At 33.3% G+C, this 21,480-nt stretch overlaps 2 protein-coding genes and 1 pseudogene across 3 annotated transcripts in view; 2 read left to right on the plus strand and 1 right to left on the minus strand.

Moving 5' to 3' along the window:
- Window positions 1–13,303, minus strand: part of mle (dosage compensation regulator mle) — a 40,475-nt gene extending 27,172 nt beyond the window's left edge. Inside the window, exons 1-2 of the mRNA XM_023163608.2 lie at window positions 13,077–13,303; window positions 12,819–13,022 (exon numbers count right to left, since the gene is read on the minus strand). Of these exons, the coding sequence (XP_023019376.2) occupies window positions 12,819–13,022; window positions 13,077–13,155 (283 nt within the window). The 5' untranslated portion in view covers window positions 13,156–13,303. The remainder of the gene's footprint in view (window positions 1–12,818; window positions 13,023–13,076) is intronic.
- Window positions 117–8,841, plus strand: LOC141487543 (uncharacterized; annotated as a pseudogene).
- A 5,881-nt stretch (window positions 13,304–19,184) lies between the features above and the next one.
- Window positions 19,185–21,480, plus strand: part of syd (JNK-interacting protein syd) — a 63,797-nt gene continuing 61,501 nt past the window's right edge. For both annotated transcript variants that reach the window (XM_074170036.1, XM_074170043.1), the window contains exons 1-2: window positions 19,185–19,679; window positions 19,740–19,866. In XM_074170036.1, coding sequence (XP_074026137.1) covers window positions 19,449–19,679; window positions 19,740–19,866 — 358 coding nt within the window. In that variant the 5' untranslated portion in view covers window positions 19,185–19,448. The remainder of the gene's footprint in view (window positions 19,680–19,739; window positions 19,867–21,480) is intronic.

Below are 21,480 nucleotides of genomic sequence, written 5' to 3' on the forward strand. Positions count from 1 at the left end.
CTGAAGGTAAATTTTTGAGTTATTTGAGTGAGTCAGAATTCGGCTGGTAATGGTCACAATTCTCATGGCATATTTTTGTAAAATGACTACACTAGTTCAGTGTCAACAAACTCATGATGAATAAGGAAAAATCACAGAACATGATTGTTTCTATGGCTAGGCCATTACCTGAATTCCAGTGTGTCAAATTATTGGGTTTCACTCTGGACTACTCTAAATTGGTCAAGCCACATTTCAAGTTTGAAAAGTAAGCTTTGGAGTGCCTTAGACAGCCGAAACCAATAAAAAATTTTACTATGTTGAAAATAGTATTTTGCTGGCTCATAATTCAAATTCAAATTTTTTATTTGGTTCATAACAAAGCTACAGCTTTAGAACATGTCACAAAATACCATCAAATTAACATATGCCAAAAGTAAAATATAAAATCTTCAGAAGATACAGTGCAATAAAAATAATAATACAGTACATACATACAATCGTGAAAGGCATCTTTGCTCTATGGTCCCGGGAGTGAATGGAAAAACTCATTAATACCATATAGGGGATTTTCCGTAAGTAATGTCTTTAAATGTTTTTTAAATTTACTATAGTTTAGAGAACGTACTGTAAGAGGTAGGGCATTGTACATTTTAATATCAATAGTGTCGTCCATTCTTTGTAACCGGGTTTGAGGTAAAATCAAATTATCTTTATTTCTAGTATTGTGACCGTGTATATCGGACACAACAGAGTAACTATTAATGTTTTGTTTGACATATAGTAACTTTACAAAAATTATCAGAGAGTAAAGTGTCATTATTTTCAACGTTTTAAAGATTGGTTTGCAGGAGTCTTCAAAATTAGCTCCTATGATACATCTTACAGCCCTCTTCTGAATGACGAATATAGCATTTAAATGAAACTGAGCTGCCGAGCTCCAGACAGACAAGCCATATCTAATAATGGATACGAACAGTGCATAATAAGTAGTTATTGCAGCGGATTGGTTAATAAGTTGTTTAACTTTTCTTATAGCAAATACTGCACTATTTAGTCTATTGCAAATTGTATATATATGTATGTTCCATAATAGCCTGACATCTATATCTACACCCAGAAATTTAGTGTGCAGCATGTCTAGGTCGTTTTCTACATTGTAGAGTAGCCTGGATTCGAAAATGAGACTTTTGGTTTTTTTTTCATTGAGTATGAGCTTGTTTGTCAAGAAGCAGGTTTTTGCTTGTTCCATAACTTCCCCAAGTATTGTAGCCGGACACTCCCCTTTATTGATACTGATGCCAAATGTGGTGTCATCAGCATACATAATTGTCTCGATATTTGAGGAGAACATATTTGGCAAATCGTTTATATAAATAATAAAGAGAAGGGGGCCCAATATTGATCCCTGAGGAACTCCCCTACTTATTATCTGAGGAGTGCTTCTCTGATTTTCAATACAAACTACTTGAAATCGATTGGACAAGTAGGATTTGATTAGTTTCAGTGCCACTCCTCTTATTTCGTAGTACTCCGTTTTCCTCAGTAGTATGTCATGATCAACACAATCAAAAGCTGCACTTAGGTCTGTGAAGATTCCCAAAAATTTTTTGTTTCTTTCAAAACTAGCTTTTATAGCACGAGTTAATGACTTGATAGCATCCAAAGTGGACATATTTTTCCTAAAACCATACTGCTGAGGACTCAGGATTTTGTTCTTTTCGAAGTAATCAACTAGTTGATTATAAAAAATAGTTTCAAATATTTTTGAAAAGCAAGGCAAGATTGATATTTGCCTGAAGTTTGGAGTTAGTTCTGGGGATCCTTTTTTATAGATTGGGGAGATTCTTGCCAACTTAAGCATGAGGGAAAACATCCTTCATTTAGAGAAGTATTAATGATATTTTCAAGAACGTCCAACAATAAATGACCACACTGTTTAACAACATAGACACTTATTCCATATATATCTTCAGTCTTCTTGTTTTTCAACGTCTGTATCACGGCTAGAACATCATATCTATCAATCGCTCTAAAAAACATTGAATATCCAGTATTATTCGTTTTGCCTAAATATTCTTCTATATCCTTTGAACTGTTTGGTAAACTGTTTACTAGATTTTCAGCATGAGTGATAAATGACAAGTTCAAATTATTTAAACTTATGTTTTTTGGATACACCCTTTGTGTACTTCTTTTCCCTGTTTCAGTTTTTATAATGTTCCAAATAGTTTTACTGACATTTTCAGAATTTGTAATTTTACTTTCATTAAAAGTTTTACGTGAGTACGTTAACATTTTATTATATACATTTTTACTAAGTCTATATGCAGCTTTGTTATTTTCGGTCGGGTGGTTTTTATAAAAGTCATATAGAAACAGTACTTGCTCTCTAGCTCTAAAAACTTCCGGTGTTACCCAGTTTGTATTGTTAGTTTTATATTGTCCTATCAAAGTTAAAGGAAAGGAATTGTTAAAATGGTGAAAGAAAGTCTCATGGAAATTATTATATTTTGTATTAGCAGTTTCTTCAATAAACACACTACGCCATGTCTCAAGTTCCAAAAATCCATTTAATTGTTCAATATTATATTGAGAGTACAGCCTTCTGCTATTTTTTAAGTGGTCGTCAACTTTTCTTTTTTCTACCTGAGTGGCGTCTAGCAGGTCAATCATTTGGCACTTATGATCTGAAGCACCCCACCATAGATTTGAGATATTAAAGTTTTCATTTGTGAAAATGTTGTCAAGACATTTCCCTTGTATATGAGTAGTCTCAAAGAGTGTTTGTTTTAGGCCGAAAGACTCAAATAGATCAGAAACTCCACGTGCTTTATCATCTTGAGAGTTGTTGAAATGAACATTACAGAAAAAAGCTCTGAGAATTCTTGCTGGAATCGGTTTTAGGGATTCTTGCCATGAATCATTCATCACTGATGAAATTATGTCGGTGCCTTCTTTGTATATTTACTCAAGCCTATTAGATATTCACAAAAGGGCCCCCTTGTTTCCCAGGCAATCCAGTTCACACAATCATGATACACACAGCAATTTTATTAGACCTCAACGTTTCAGGCTGATGAAATAAAAAAAAAACTTATGATTTTAAATTGTATAATGCACTTCCTACCAATATTAAAAATATGAATGTTTTGTTTTTAAAAAGTTATAAAAAATATTTTAAAAAAACTGTTTTTATTCCACTTCAGAATATTTAGAACATTTGCGTAGACATACTTTTGACGCAAGGAAGATGCTCGCCGAACCTCCACACTTAAGAGGAATCCATAGTCACTTTGAAATGATTTTACTTATAATTTCACGAAAAGTTGTCAGATTTTCATGCAGCTTACACCGATCGCTTCGAAAAAATATTCTTGAGATGGGTAACTATTGGTTCTCGATTTTTCTCCAAGAAAAAAATATCTATACTTGATTATTTATAAATAATGGAAAATGGGAGTTTCCCTCCAGTGAATATATGTTTTAAAAATTCGGTACATTTCCAAATCATTACATTTTCAAATTAAACCATTGAGAAGTAAAATAGAAAATGCATTTTCGGCATCCAGTTCATGGCGCCCTCTAATCATCCGAGAATTCGTTTTCCGAGATTGCAATTGCAAGCCACCACGAACCCACAGGCGTACGGAATCTTGCGCAGACATATTACATTCACTGTATCAGTGTGAGTTTGTATTTATACAAATAACGTTATTACGTTTCAGTAAATATATACTTTTTGGTTCTTTTGTGATCATGGAAAAGATAAAAGGCAGGCTAGGCGTTGCGGAGGGAAAACGATTGTTCGCAAGTGAGAAAAGACGTAGTCGTAGAAATGTCGGAAAGAAATCATTGATGACAAGGTAAGTGTTTTTGACTATTCAAATAATTAGTTTCATCACACCATTTTGGAAATTTGAACAATTTCAATATAACTGAGCAACGATGATTAGGACAAATTTATTGGAATTCAACTTCGCATGCAATTTTTATTTAATATGACAAAACGAGTAATCATGCCCGATTCTATATTCATAGAAGAAAAAAATCGCGTTTTTTTCATATGAAAGTCTTAGATCCATAGTTTATTGGGATACAGGTTGTCGAAGTTTCATTTATTGATAAATTATTTGAACTTTTAGGATATCTCTCAAAAACAGTTTTTATTATAAAGAATCATACATGCATATATTGCACGAATGTTCATTATGAATTTATCCTACGACAAAGCAGTATCAAAAAACACATAACTGAAGTATTAATATGGAATTTTAGGAAAGGAAACGTTTTGATAATGCTATTATTTTCATTTTGGGATATATTTCCTTTAAATTTATAATTTCCTTTCGTTCATAGGATTTCCGGGAAACAATTTATATCTTAACGTTTTTCAGGTACTCCCAGAGAATTTTTTCGAAAACCTTTTGAATGGAATTGTAATACCTTTTTAGTTTCTGTATAAAATTTCGGACAAATATATGTCCTGAAATAATTGGTTATTAAGAGGTATGACTGAACGGACGTATCCGATACAATACTTTCCAATGAATAGCCCTTGTGTTACACCATTTTTTTTGCTCACTTGACCAAAACTATGTCTTATACTGTTTTGACCCACGATTGTTTTATCGTGAGTATGAATGCTCAATGCACACAAGAATTACAATAACTCTTGTGAAAAGATAGGATGAGAAAAATAACTAGCTAGATGTACTATAGACAAGACAAGATTTAATTCTAACTGTACTGTTACAAGGTTTGAAACGTAATGAATGAGTTTTACAAAATGGCCATGTTCCACATCGGCAGTTAGAGAAGGGATTTCAGATTGTAGGTATAAACAAAGGTTTGTATTAACATAGGTAGGAGAGATTATAATAGAATTATAAAAATGTACTTACAGGTTGCTTGAGAAAAGATATTAGGGAATACTGAATTTTATGAGCATAAGTGGATTAGAAAGACCGGGGGGAACAATACATAAAATAAAAATAATGCCATAAAACAGTCTGTTTTGTTGTACAAATTTTAGAGCTGGCAACTCTAGGCTAAATACTAAAAAATTAGGATTCACCTGAAAAACATAATAATTTCAATAGCAAGCTTTTGAGATCGAACATATACCATTTCAGATATCCCCATGTTGGTCTTGGCCTCATCGAGTATGTGGTATTCGAAACTTGTCAATTCGTAGATTATCATTATTATATTAGTTACTTTTCGTCGTAGGTCGTAGAAAAATCATTATTTCGTTTTTTGTAGGACAAAGTCAACTACCGACAATTCTAAAAAAAAAACGTCTTCGTTTCCACTTTTCCAACATCTGTTCAAGTTTCGGAAAGGTAATCCATTATTCCCATGAAACATACATAGTACTTCCTTGTGGATACATCAGCAGATTAATCAAACAATTATTTTTCAGTGATAATATCAGTGCTGATGTTCAGTCAATGTGTAGCAAATATCTCTCTGCCGTAGCCTCACCCGTTCAAAATGTGGAAACGACTGACAAGATATATGATGGAATCGGCCGATACTTGATGAAAATCCATAACTAACGTATTCCAAAAACACTTTATTGTGAGATTTTCACTAAATTGTTTTACAAAAACGCAACACGTGTTTCGCCATACAATGGCTTCATCTGGCGTGTCTTTCAACTTGAAAGACACGCGTTGAAAGACACGCCAGATGAAGCCATTGTATGGCGAAACACGTGTTGCGTTTTTGTAAAACAATTTAGTGAAAATCTCACAATAAAGTGTTTTTGGAATACGTTTGACTGACAAGATTACCCAAAGGCAGAAATATATTCGTTCTGATCTTTCTGGTATGAACTTATGTGTTATTTTTTCAGGTCTTGTACAGGCATATCTCTGAAGGGGAGACGTTTGACAGATATCGGATATTTATTGAAGCAATTAGCAGAAATATCCAAGCACCCACCATTCGATTGTACATTGAGTGATATGTATCCAATTCATGAATATAAAATGGGTTTGAAAACCAAAGTTATCTTAGTATGCAAAATGTGCAACATCGAAAAAACCATTCATCTTATAGAAGAAACCAACGGAGGAATGGACATAAATAGCGTTTTAACGTTGGCCACAGTTTCAACCGGAAATGGCTACTCTACAGTAAATGAGATGCTCTCTGTTTTAAATGTACCATTCATGAGTAACTCTATATACTTATCAGCAACACCACGAAAATGTAGCTAATATAATTGAAGAGACTGCTTGGAAGGTCATGGAGGAAGCAGGTCAAGAAGAGGCTCGAATAGCTCAGGATTTAGGAGAGGTGGGTGAAAGCGGTATACCAGTAGCGGATGGGGCTTGGAGCAAAAGATCATATTCCGCAAATTATAATGCATCTTCAGGAGTGGTAGGTAGCCAGTTGCTGCGTGCACCAAATATATCATTATTGAGCTCTTTTTTCACAGTCCTGTATAATTGGAGCTAGAACGAAAAAAAAATTATTCCTGGGCGTTAGAAATAAGTTTTTTTGCCGTCTGCTCGCGTTCCGCGGTGAATGAAGAAATTCCTTTACCTGAACACAAATGCTACAAAAATTGGAGTGAATCATCAGTATGGAATCTGATATCATAGTTGAAGGTTTCAGACGGAGCATCGAAATGCATGGTTTGATATACCACAAGTTAATTGGAAATGGTGATAGTAGTGTTCATAAAAAACTTCTGGAAGCTTGACCTTATGGAACACTTCTGATACAAAAAATTGAGTGTTGCAATCACATGATGAGGAATTTTTCAAAGATCCGAGAAATTTGTGGTAGGTACCTGATTATATATTATCTGAAGTCTTTCCACACGAAAAAAAAGCTACACTGAATTGAAGATGAATCGTGTTTCTATACACTTGAAATTCAAGTAGTTTTTTATACTTATTCTAAGCTTTAAAACCTTACTACTGAGTATAACAGTTCTCTCTTTGATCAAACATCAATTATTAACATGAGAAGTGTTCTTTTCTTTAATCAAGAATAGCTATTGACTCTAAGATTTGAATATACTTCGTACAAGAAAAAAACTATTTTTTCAAAAATTTAAATTTATGTATTCATATAATAAGTAGGTATAGTTTTCAGTAACAAGTATAGCTTTCTTTTTGATACTACATTAATTATTATTACCATCAGAAATGAATTTTCTTCATGGAAGAAAAATTATATTTTACGAAATATTTATGCTTATATCAAAAACATTCGTAATGATTTTCTTCTTCACACAAGTATTGGCATTCTGATAATAATGTGTTTTTCTCCTAGAAAGTACAGATTATATTTTGACCTATTACAGTGCTTTTCTTTAATCTGTCTTCTTTCCTCTTATTTTTTGAACGAATTCAATTAGGAAATTGAAATGTGGAATGAAGTGTTGGTTTTCTGATTTTAGTGTCAGGTAAATGAAAAATCTGCAATTTTATGTTAGGTAAATATTCTGAAAATATACCTTTAAAATTATATAAAGTAAGCCCGCTCATCTCAGATGGAGAAGTGCTTATTTCCGTGTAACTTCATTTTTATTTGTGCAATGAAATGAAGATAATAAACAAAATTCAATTAACAGATAGAAAGCGAAGTATTTCAAAAAATTTACCAGTACCTCTAGGCCTAAGGAAACTAGTCGAAGGCAATGCCCGTAGACTACGCACCTCAAAAAAATCTGCTGCGATGTCCAGGATTAGAGAAAAAAGTTGCAAACTTATGCAGAGACCTCAAGAATATTCCATCACATGTATTCGGATAGCATAAAAAATGTCAGAAGATAGCATATTTCAAGTGTTCTGTAAGGTTAAATGAAGTTGATCATATCCCCAGCATGAGAGCATGTGGTCTATCGGACGATATTGAAGTTTGTATCAACCGCTTAGTTTTAAATGCAACCAGCTTGATAGCGGATCTGGATACCAATATCACTGAACAATACAACAGCATCATCTGCAAATTTGTTGGAGGAAAAAGAATTAACTATTTCCTTAGAAGATCCTATGCGATACATTATAAAGCTGCTGCTATATCATTCAATTCTGCTAGGAACTATTATAATGTTCTTGGAAAAAACAAAGATCCGTTTTATACTAAAAGATATGTAGAAAAGATCAAAAGGAGACGTGAACTTCAGAAAATCAGGAGACGCAAGAATAAAAACTTTCCAGAACTAAGAAGGAACATGCTCTACCAGATAAGGATTATGGTCCGGATGCTAATCCTGATCCAGATTTACCTACTGATCAATTCGAGCGAAAGAAAAAATATTTTCTCAATTCATTGAAAAAAACTCCCGAGGAGATAAAACTCATTGAGCTTAATACATGGCAACAAGAGAGACATATTCGCTTAACAGCTTCATATTTTGGTGAAATTTGCAAGATGCGAAAGTCAACATGTTGTGCCAATAAGGAGAAAAACTTACTTTATTCAACTTTTGAAGGAAATGCAAACACCAAGTATGGAACAGAACAAGAGCCATTTGCAATTAGACAACTGGAGAATGATTTTCATGTCAAGGTAATATACTCTAATAACACACTAATGCAAACATTGATTTTTTTTGTATCACAGGTTGAACCTTGTGGAATGTTCATTGATGAACTCGATTATATTTTTGGAGCCAGTCCTGATGGGTTAATTGGAGATGACGCCATTGTTGAGGTGAAGTGTCCCAAAACTGCGTCAAAAATGCATCCCAAGCAAGCAATTGAGCAAATAATTATAAATTCCTGTTCTCTAGATGAGAATCTACACATGCAGCTGAAACGAAATCATAATTATTACTATCAAGTACAAGGGCAGCTACACATAACTAGGCGTTCCTTGTGTTCCTCGTTCGATTGATGACTTATTTATTTTGTAGAAATTCATGTTGAATATAGAATAAAGAAAATACTTTTGTCTAGTTTCTACTGTGTTTATTTATTCGTTACGACCGGTTTCGGCTTATAAGGCCATTTTCAAGTAACTTACTTGAAAATAACTTACTTGAAAATGGCCTTATAAGCCGAAACCAGTCGTAACGAATAAATAAACACAGTAGAAACTAGACAAAAGTATTTTCTTTATTCTATGTTCCTTGTGTTATTTTGTATTTTGAACTCCGCTGGGAATGCTAGTTGAAAAGGTGGGCTTTAGTAACATCTCACAATCTGTGATATCGAAACGAAAAAATTGGTTTTTATTCATATTTTATCTGCCTTCAACAATTTAACTTTATTTTTTAAAAAACTTTGTGATTATAAATATTGAAATTTTAGGTTGAAAAAATTGTGAATAATTTTTATTTCATGTTGCATAAAAAATAACAAAATTAATAGGCATTTTTTTTAAAGATCATTAAGGACGATTTATTTTGGACGAATGATATGAAACCAAAATTAGAGATTTTTTACATGGCTTGCCTCTTGCCCGAACTGATAGATCCTGGATACCCGAGGAAATTGGAAATTCGTAATCCACTACGACAGTAAACATACAGAAATGACTTTCGTTCAATAAAACATACTAATGAAAAAACTTTAGCTGCGTATTAATCCTCACCAAATACACTCGACATCATATTTTTGATACCTAAATAAATACATTTCAAATTGCTTTCAATTTTTTTGTTTTTAGACAAAAAACAACATATCTACTTCTCGACTGTCTGCCATAACAATACAGTTTCCAAACAATCGAACATGTATTTATCGATAGAAATATGGTTACCTATAGTAAAACCAATAAAGATTGAGAGTAAAGCGCGTTGTCATATCTAAATTTTACGTTACCAGTTTATAGCAGAATCAAAATATAGTAAGCAGTAGAGTTGTAGGTTGTGGCAAATTATAGATAATACACAATACTAGTACGATTAAAAGGTATTATTTAAGACAAAAATCAGTAATGAGCTTGTAATGAGTAATACTTATACATTTCCTGATTACTGATCAGTTAAAATTCATTATTTTCTGTATAGTGTTAGATATTTATTACAACTAGTGGCAACGCTGTACGCAACGATATTTCTGTCTTTGTCACTTTACCGTAACTTCCATCTCATCGTTGCAGTCCTCACTAATGTACTTGCAGCCATAAGCATATCATTGGTTTGTGAATTATACAGCGTGAATTGTACGTTTTACAGTTAAGTTAGTCATCAATCGACGTGTTGTGATAACAATTGGTGAAAATAATAGTGCTAATAAGTGTTTAAGCGTTACATAATTATATTTCTACACCGTTCTCAAACTACTCAAAAAATGGGAGACATGGTCGGGCCTTCCGAGACTCCGACCGTAAAACGGTCGGAGTCTCGGTCAGTAAGAGAAAAACAAATTGTACTGCGGGTATTTCACTGTCTTGAAAGAGATCATCAGCCACCAAAAGATGACTTTGTGCATATGTGCTGTAATTCTACGTGTGTACCTCCGAATAACCAACCGGGCATTTCTACATCATTAAGTTCCACAATTACAAAAGATACATTAGTTGATATGTGCTCTGATTATACCGGTGTATCAAAATCATCGATTTACAAAATACTAAGAGAAGCAGAAATTCATGGGGACGTACAAACGCCAAAAACTAGTAGCGGACGAAAAAAATCACAGTTGATGAAGAAGCCAAAACCAGTATACGGCAGAACTATTCAGTTTCTTTTTCAGAAATGAGCTGCCCACACTACAAACAGTTCTGGAGGCACTTAGCGATCATGAATTGGTACCAAAAATGGGTAAAGAAACTTTTAGGAAACTTGTACATGAAATGAAATTTACGTACGGAAAAGTTGACAGGAAAAGCATTCTCATTGAACGTCAAGAAATAATAGCATGGAGAAGAAACTATCTAAGAAAAATTGACGAATTTCGGAAGCTCAAAAAAAATTGTACCTCATGGACGAGACATGGGTTAACCAAGAACATAAGGTCAAAAAAGTATGGCAGGATGGTAATATAACAAGTGCACGACAAGCCTTTATTGAAGGTTTGTCAGTTGGGTTAAAACAGCCATCTGGAAAAGGTAGTCGTCTGATAGTTACGCATATAGGAAGCGACAGTGGATTGCGACTATCATGAAGAGATGAATGCGGAGGTGTTTGAAAAATGGTTTGAAGGCATCATTCAACTTGTGGAACCTGGGTCTGTCATCGTCATGGACAATGCCCCATACCATAGTCGACATTTAGAACCATTACCGAAACAATTATGGAAAAAAGCAGCAATTCAAGAATGGTTAATTAATAAGAACATCCAATATAACAAAGATAGTTTAAAGGCAGAACTACTTCAGCTAACAAAATTACACACAGACAAATATAAAAAATTCGCGGTGGATGAAATGGCGTTAAGTCGTGGAATTACAGTTTTAAGGTTACCACCATACCACTGCGAATTAAACCCAATAGAATTAATCTGGGCGCAAGTAAAAGGATATGTGGCACGAGAAAACAGAACATTTAAATTAGTGGACGTGCAACATCACCTACAAGAAGCTATTCGAACTGTTTCTGCAGAAGACTGGAAGAAATGCATGCAGCATGTTTTAAAAGAGGAGCAAAAAATGTGGGACGTAGACAACCGTATTGAACACAATATTGAACCAATCATAATTCACTTTGATGATAGCGGTAGCAACAGTGACGAATCTGAGGTTGAAGATTAGACGAAAATTTGTACATTTACATTTATAATATATTCTATTATCAAAAATTTGTAATTTGTATTTTCTAGTACCCCTGACGATGAATTTAAGTTACTCGAAAGCTTGAGAATAGTTATAAAGAGTTCACATATAATTGCTGCAACCCAATAGTGAAAAAACCATTCTTAACCCTCTCAAAAATTAATAAGCACGCCTCCGATTTGCTGTCAACTGGGCTTACTTCTACTCTCAATCATTATTGGTTTTAGTATAGGTATTTATCCGTGAATACGGCAAGTATAAAGGCGGAGACTGCGCGACGATGTGCTCGCCCGTTTCCGTAGTGAAATCGTCAGTAAATTGGGAAATGTGCCATTTGAAAAATTGTCTTTGATCATCTCACTTGCATATTCTGGAACACGCCCACCGATCCGCTCGAAATTTTGAGGCTAATGCATTTTCACAACCCAAGTGCAGGTGTTCATTCCACTTAATTTGAATACGTTATAATGTACCCTGTAAACTTCTTAAAAATTTTTACTGTTTATTTTATTTTATAGAAAACTTTGTACCTTGCACCTATTTGTTTTTCTGACTTGTCATAAATGCATTTTATACATAACATGATCAAATAAATATATCTATATTCACTCATTTAATATATCTGCAAAGGCCCCAGAGAAGTTTGGACTACTACAATGTTTGGAAATAATCCTCAAGATGAAGTTAATTTTCTGCTAAGTTGATTGATATGTTCATCCCAAATCAAACTTACTTTAAAAAAGGGTTGATCTTTTTGTTTTAAGGTGAATTTTTGAAATTTGGCCACATCATTTTCATTTCTTGACTTTGACAATTCCTAATATTTTCAATAGATAAGAAAAACTCTACTAAAACTTTGATATCATTTAGAACATGATTCCAAAAATAGGGTAATTTTGGAGAAATACAAGCTTTTTATTCTGTGAAAACATTTGAAATAGACGAATAACAGTTCCTAACATAAGTGAGTTCCTGAAATGTTCTCTTTTATGGCCATATCTACGAAAGTAAACCATAATGCCAAGTTTTGACTTATAGATTCGTTATTAGCCACAGCCACTTGTGAATTTTTCAAAACTAAGGCAAGTCCTTAAAACATATAACTTGCAAATATTCGATAATATCTGCAAATCAAATAATCAATATATACTTACGATGAATCGTTGGGGTTGTTGGAGCAACATCAATTTCAATGGGAACATCTTTTTGATTTACAAGACCTTGACGAACAAGAAAAGAAACAAAATCTTTGGACGCATTACTTTGAGCATCTTTCTTGTTTGTCGAATTTCCAGCACCTACATAATTATAGCCATCTACGCGGACCTCACAAAGGAACCTCTGCCGGTGTTTTGGCCCTTGAAAATAATTGTTCAATTATTAAAAGTGAATATATACGATAAATTACTTACCGGTTGGTCTAACTTCGAATGTCGGTTCTACCTTATTCTTTTGGCAAAACTGATGTAAAAATGATTTGATATCACTCATCCTTATTTTTTTTAACTAATATTAAGTTATAAGGTTTTTAATAATAAAACTAATATTTGCTGAAAATCACACTTTGAACCTATCAAAATTAATTCTTATAAATGGCCGAAAACCGATTATCACAAACTACTTACTCTAGTGGTTTGTGCCGATTATGCCATATTGCCAAGTGTCAATAGGTTTGTTCTGGTTCTATCACACTGTAGGTTTGTTCTGGAACAGATTAAGTACTCCATGGTTCTGGTTCTAGAACTTCAGAATCATGCGCAGTTATTATAGAGCGTTCTGGTTTATTGAGGTTAATTTTGGACTGATGAATCTTCTGTTCTGGTTTCGACTGCGAAATAATCCTAAACTGTTTTGAACTGTCCCGAATCGTTCTTGCTCTCGAGGCTGAACTGTTGAGAACTGTTCCCGTTGTTCATGCGCATTCATGTGGAAATTTGTTTGGGCTAATTTCTAGGATTTTTTTCATTTATTTGAATTAAATAATTGATGATTGAGGTTACAACACATTTTAAACTTATCATTTCAACCTTTTTCTTCAAAAAATTATTTTAATACTCAAAAAAGAGGAATGAAATAATGCATTCAACATTTAAAGGGATTCGTTTCTATTTCACCATTTGGCAACATCGGTTAATAAAGGACAATGAATTTGTTACCTGTATGAGAAACAAAGATGACATATTTCAGAGGCGTGCTGTTCTGTTTACTTATGTTCCGAGTTCCGAAACATTCTGTGACGTATGACATTTTGCGCACCTAATCTATCTTCCTCTATATACATAAATAACAAAACAACTGTTGTTTATGTGGCTTGTGGAGATGGCATTGAACTATATTTTGCCTTAATTGTTGATTTATAAGGATAATTTTCCTTTTTTAAAGTAGAATATCTAGGTACGTATAAATTATTTCAACTTGATATAGGCGCTGTTGCCAATATGTGAATTAGAAAAAAATACCTTTAAAAATTAAAACCCAACATTTGAAACATCAATTTGAATACTTTTCGAAGTGAATTTGAAAAAGTCATGAATTAAACTCAACTTCATTTTGTTCAAACTTGCATTTGCTGAAATAACCCAAATTGAGGAACATTCCCCATTGTGATTTTCAGCTTTTCTTTTCAATTTTCATTTTCATTTGTTATTTCAGAAATTTTAAATCATATCATATCAGACAATGGAAGTCCGAACTATTGAAATTTACGATTTTTTGTGGAATTTGTTAAAATTCGATCGAAAGTATTCGTAGCATAAATTTTCGATGCAATTAACATGTAATATATAAGCAATTGGGAAAAGCTCAGACACAAGTATGAGACAAAATTATACGAAAATAATAACTGCTAATTTCACTAATTTTGGATGCGTTTGACTCCATGGACAGGACTTTTGCACTTGAATATGAGATACTGAGGACGGATTGTCACAGATCTGATGTTCGAGTTTTCCTGATCCGTGCAAATACGAATTTTTAACCTTGAAGCTTGTATTACCAGCAATCAGAAAACTTCCGGAATTTCGAATCTGTAACTATAAGATTCCGGCATTATACAGCTTTTTGCGAACTCACCTTAAGTCACAAAAAAATATCAAATGGTGAATTTTTGAATCAATATCGCGAGTATAGGATGAATAGAACAGAAACAAAAATAAAATGTAATGCAATAAATAGTCTTATTTATCAATAAACAGTCTCTTCTTTATATTTCGTGCGGAACTGCCTGCTCCATTTTCATATTTCCTTAATTTTTTCTATAATATGATCGGGACAATTCTGATTCAAAATCTGATATGATTCTATTGGAGTTTCGTATCACCAGCGGTTGACAGAAAACTAGCAGTTATTTGCGAAGTGGTTGCCGTTTTAATTCGTACAGTAACCGCATTACCGTACAAGGCTTGAAACTACCGTGTTTTTTACTGTAATGTTACAGTCTCAGGTACTTTTCAACACTGAACAGTTCCAAATATTAACTAGTGTCTCATTTGGGTTGGGTAATGAAATCAATGAATGAAATAATATTGATGGGTTTCACTTTTTCCGTGCTGATAGAGAGAGCAAGGGTGGGGGAGTTGGCATTTACGGAAAAGAGGGATTCTAAACATCAATACATAATCCAAACATCAAATGACATTGAGCAAATTTGGATCAATGTCGAATATTTTTGGTATTGGAGTCATATACAGACCTCCACAACAAAATTATTTGGATTTTTTTTAAACAAATTTGAAACTGAAGTTACAGCAATCAATACAAAACTGTTAATGAAGTTTTTTGTTTGGGTGATTTTAACATCTACCTGCAAATGATATCTTGGAACTTCTGGGCCTGAAATAAGTGATGGATGAACCGAGCCGCATTTTAGATAAGTCAGCCACTTCATTAGACTATATACAACTTGGCTACTTGCCAAACCTAGCTGTGCCTCTAAGATGCGCGAATGATAAAGAGATATGGTAATTGTCCACTACCAACTTTTCTCAGGAAGTACAATTAATTAGAAAAATAATTTTGGCTCAAATAAATTCGGCAAGCGTTGATAACTATACATTTATCAGTATGGATTGGTTGCCTAATGATTATAATTGTAATAACCGACTATCGCTCCAGAAAAGTGTTTGCATTGTATGACTTGGGAAGTCGTGATTCATAAAATTACTTATTGCATTGTCTAAATCAGACAATGCTTATCGTATAAAAGAAGTGTGGGTTTTTCAGTCGTTATTTTATTTTTGGGGAAAACTTAGTCATATACAGATCGTTGTTACGAACAGTATTGTTATTTTTGTTCAATTAATTTTGGTGAATATATTTTAATAGAAACTCGCTGTTTTGTTTTGAAAAGTTATTTTACCGTTTAGTGTTTACATAATATAAATTTTCGCCTACTGTTGGTACATAGTTTCCATCAGGAAGTGTTTAGATTCACAACGTTCACAACGAGATTTCCATTGCTTCATTGCATCTGTATTACAATTTGATTTCCATCTGAAGTAAATGTTAGACACAAACGCATTTTCAACACCTGCATGTATTATGATCAAGCGTTACCCTAAGAGATTTTTTCACACCTTCCATGGTATGAATATTACTGGAGTTTTATCCCAATACCAAACTGTTATTTTAACACCTCGACACATGTTTCGATCAAGATGATTATTCTTCCTCTTGAAGATGATCACTTGGTGATCGAAACACGTGACGAAGTGTTAAAATAACGGTTTGGTGTTGGGATAAAACCCCGGCAATATTCATGACTATATTAAATGTTGCAAACAGTGCATCACTTCCGTGGTATGATCATTCCCTTTTTGATACGTGTGTGCCCACTTTCCTATGAGTGCTTGTACAATTTTTTTTCATTGATTGATACCATATTACTCAATATCCATAATTTTTTTATCTTGGACCCGAATGCCCCGCAGGTTGCTATAGCTGCCTCCGTTGTAATTTTAATAGTTTTCATGTATACACAAGATCTATTAAGTGAAATAACAAACGCAAATGAACATATATATATTTGATATAACATTATAATCTCAATTTTTTACTCTCTGATGAAGATATTACACAGATTTAAATAATGTGTGAAACATGTTCAAACAAACTTCATGAATGAGCCTTCATTTACAGGGTCAACTTGTGTGATATTTTTCAATGTTGATAATAATAAATTTTGTGATTTTTAAAAATTAGACCACACATAGTTATGAACTGGCGCATGTCTAAATTGAATCAGAATGCATTCGTCATTAGAAAAATGTAAGGGAATGAAATTTGATATGTTATTAGAATTTTAATTTATGTCATAACATTTTTGATGACGAACGCATCACGAACTATTTTGGACTTGAACCATTTCAAAACTATGTGCATCCAGTAGTGTAGTCAGATTTGTTCGAAAAAAAATTGCATTTTTTGTTGTTTTTGAATTGAAAAATAATTGAAGTTGTCCCTGAAAACAAAGTATTATTCACAAAATTTGATGTTCTAGTAGATTTTTTGAATGTCTACTTGATAAAAATATGAATAAATGAAAATTGATTCTTCAAGGATTATGGTACCTGATATTTAGGATTCAACCTGTTTTCATATGATGAGGTGACTATGAAATTTACTATATTCAGTTATAATTATTTCATTTCATGAATTATAATATTATATTAGTGTCATATATAGTACCAGAAATTTTTGTAATATTTACTATATTTCTCTTGAATATTGCTATACAGTTTTCTCCGTGCATTGAAAAAATGGTCGATATCTATAATTCTTTTCTCAACCAAAATAATTTCTTTTTCAACAGTGTCTTTGAAATTTCTTTTTTTAAATTCATTGGTTTTACCATCCATTTGGGTTTTTGTATCTTCACCAAAATTCGTATATGATGATGTTATCTCTCTGTTATCGCTGTCCAATTGATCTGCAGATATATTTTCTATATTTGGATCGTTATTCTTATTATTTTCCAAAATTAAAGATAACTCATTCGTTACATTGTTTGTTTTGGACCTGAAATAATAAAGAATAAGACACATATTTTATTTATGGAACACACGAATGATATGTCGTGAGTACAAAAAGTGTAATTCTCGCCTTAGTGCATGAAGTTGAACTTTATAAACTACGCGTAAAATTTTTACTTTATGTACGGCGTAAATAAAGTTTTCACTCCTCCAATAAAATTCTAGTTTCGGTTCACAAAAGTATTTCTTTGAAAATCAAAAATTTTAATTTACTTGTGTTGGGATAGTCTAGCGATTCTTGTTTTTGCACTAATTCGTCTTATACTCAAACTCATTCTTTTTTTAGGAACAACGTCTCTCCAACAATGTTTGCTTTCCATATTCATATCGTCCAACAACCTTCTATTTGTCTTTTGATGTATACTAAGCACGAACTGAACTAAACCGAAATAAAACAGCAATAACCCAACCGCAAACCTAGAAACACACGATTACAACGTATTTTACGTACTACCACTGTCGAGTTGCTTTTGTACCGATATTGTGTTTATGCACATATCTTGGCTACTTACAAGCTCCACCTTTTCTCTTTTTCCCGCCTGACCCTTGCACCCCTCAGAAACTGTTCGTGAAGGGCCTGACACTGTTAAACAGCTCCAGACTGATACCGAGTGTTTTGATATAAATCCAGGGAATCATCTTTGTATGATTTCCTGGACCCGGATGTCACGCAGGTAGCTATATAGCTACCTCCGTGTTAATTTTAGTAGTATTCTTGTGTTAACTCAAACCATAAATGTGCGGCTGGCTTCTGCTGATGGCTCTATGAATTTGCACTCATTTTGGTAACCAAGTGTTACCCATTCTTGCACTTGGCTGCACTATACCGATGATAGACCAAACAAAAGCCCGAAACACGTGTCTATGGTTTGCCGTTTTCAAGTGCTATGTCCGATAAAACTATCTCTAGGGTTGATATCAAGACATTCGGCTCATCATCCCTTTCTACATTCAGCAATGTATTTGATGTATTAAATGCTAGTGATAACATACTGAAGACAACAATAGTGAAGATATTTTCATCGTTACCTCTTGAAATACTTTGATATTAGAGGCCCTCTGATATATTCATCTTCCTTCGACGATACATCAGAATGTTAATGTAACTCTTGAAAAAGGACGTCTAAATTCAATTTTCAGTTTAAATTTTAGAAGATCAATTAATTGAAAAACCTATGGCCACACTACATGGTTTCCACTTTCTATATCGAAAATATTTAGCAATTGACTGGCACAATTACCAGCCGTCGTCAAAAACTCTGGTTAGTGGTTTGGAACATATTTGAAGTGAAATACGGTCTAATTCTGTAGCTGTTCGCTATTTGAACGGTTTTTGAACTGTCAAAGGTAGTCGCACAATTGAGACTTGAAAAGTTTTGCGCGATTTACTGTCAATAATCAACCGTATTACTAGATTCATTCTAAACAACTACGCTTTGTGATTCAGATAACTAGAAATGTTTTATTATGGTTGGCAACACTGGATGAAGGATAAAAATCATCCTTTCTACAAAACATTTTGCTTTTTGTCTTAATGTCAAATTGTCATTGTCAATAATGTGAAGAATTTCGTCAAAAGTAGTGGGTGTTAATAAATCTGGCCAGCCAAAGAAAATTCTCATCTGCGCCTAAATAATAATGAGTTCAAAAATGTGTTGTTTTCAATGACGTTATCGTTTTATTTAACATGTGAGATTTGAGCCAACAACAAATTGGTAAAATAGGTTTCTCTTTCTGAAATAATATAATTTGGACATGAATTTGGAAGATTCTGGTGGCAGTCTCGGACTCGGAGCTGAGACTGTATATGGAACCCATGAAGATTCCCATGTTGTCATGTCAGAGAAAGTTCAGTCTCTTGCAGGTAGTATTTATCAGGAATTTGAAGGCATGATAGCCAGATATGATGAGGATGTTGTAAAAACGTTGATGCCACTACTTGTGAACGTATTAGAATGTTTAGATGCGGCCTATCAACAAAATCAGGTAAATTTCTGATATATTAAGCTTTCAACAACATATTAATACCTACTGTATCCTTTAAAGGAGCATGACGTTGAATTGGAGTTGCTTCGTGAAGATAATGAACAACTTGTTACGCAGTATGAAAGAGAAAAAGGAGCCAGAAAAACAGCAGAACAAAAATTACTAGAATGCGAAGATATTGCAGAAGGTGAGATCTAATAATTACAATTTTCAATTTAGTCCCATATCCATTGTGATTAATACAATTTGCCATTCAGTAGCTTGCCAAAATTAACTAATTTTTGTTGCTTATATTAATTTTTATCAAATGCAACATTTTCAAGTATACAAGTTATTTCAAGTTATCACTATGTGTTTACATTTCAATGATAACGAATTCTTATGTTTACCAACATTCTTACATTATTAATTGCCATACATTAATCATTGCAAAGAATTGCCTTCCAATTTTGACATGGGCTACTGTGAACTCTACATTGGAAAGTTATTTCAATATTTTTAATAAGTTTTTTTTCAATATTGGAGATTGTATTTGGAAACAAACTCAGTTAACCAATAATAATCAATTTTAATAAGGCAAAATTAAACAAATTAATGTCTACCCAAATTTATATTGAAATTACCTTTCAATATAATCATTTGGCTGTTAATTTAGTTTTCACTTTCAAATAGTTATCAGATGTTTCTTGATTTTTTTTTCGGTCGGTCGGTAGCCAAGCGGTTCGGCGTGGGTGATTTGTTCACTCACTCGAATTGACTGCCGTGTTGGTCGGTGGTTCAAGCCCTAGTCTGAACGATCGATCTTCACTTGCTATCGACCAACCCGTGTTAGGAATCACACGTTAAAAGGTAAGACCTCGTTAATCCTTAGCTCGCACAAGTTTCGATTTCTTAGGGTTGTCGTTCGTAGGGGTGCGACACCTGGTTAACAGAAAAACAGATTTTGAACAGATTTCAAAACAGATTCGGCATTTACATTACCCTAGTACAGTTCATATGGCACATATTGTTAATATGACTTCTGTATAATTTTTTCAAATGGCATCGACAACTTTATAATTGAAATTTCAAAGTGTACAGTATGATTTCACCTTGAGCTTCATAATAATGAAAAAACGAGTTTTGAAAAATATCTTTTATCAATATTAGTTGAAAGCTAAACAGATTTAAATAGCTAAACTTCATGAAAAGGGTCAATCTTTCTTTTCTGTTACCCGTATTTTCATTTTTCAGAATGTGAGAAATTAATTATATCTGAAACTGGAAAATGTACAGCTAAAAGTTACTGCATAATTTTTAACTTCTGAAAAAAACAGTCCAATCAGGTAGTCAATAAGATTTTTCTGTTGAAGGAGATGAATTAAAAAAAATAATTTTATACCCAGACAATTGACAATTGTCAAAAAATGGCAAATGCCTAGATGATCCATTCAATACAGGTATGGTCAATGGAACATATCAAATGAGTTGGCTACTATGTGTATTTCATTAGTGTCAGTTGTTATAGTAATCATTCTTAAACTTTGATAAGAGACGGCAAAAGTCTCATATTTTGCTGAAGGATCAATTTCATTTGATAAAACTAATTTTGAACACAAAATATTTGACGAATCGTCTGTCTGCCCACGCCACGCCTCACCAGTGTAATATGTACAGCCTGTCTTTATCAGTCAAGGGGAGGATATTCCCAAGTGTCTTAAAAGATTGTTGCTTTGAAATGAAGAAAGCACAGTATAGTAGTAGAAGACTGTGAATCTAATGACATCGCAATAGTTTTCCATTTTCTTAGTAATGTGTCACT

The sequence above is a fragment of the Leptinotarsa decemlineata genome, unplaced genomic scaffold, assembly GCF_025532065.1.
Source record: "Leptinotarsa decemlineata unplaced genomic scaffold, Ldec_3_MD MMD2_P_RNA_scaffold_11, whole genome shotgun sequence".
NCBI classification, from domain to species: Eukaryota; Metazoa; Arthropoda; class Insecta; order Coleoptera; family Chrysomelidae; genus Leptinotarsa; species Leptinotarsa decemlineata.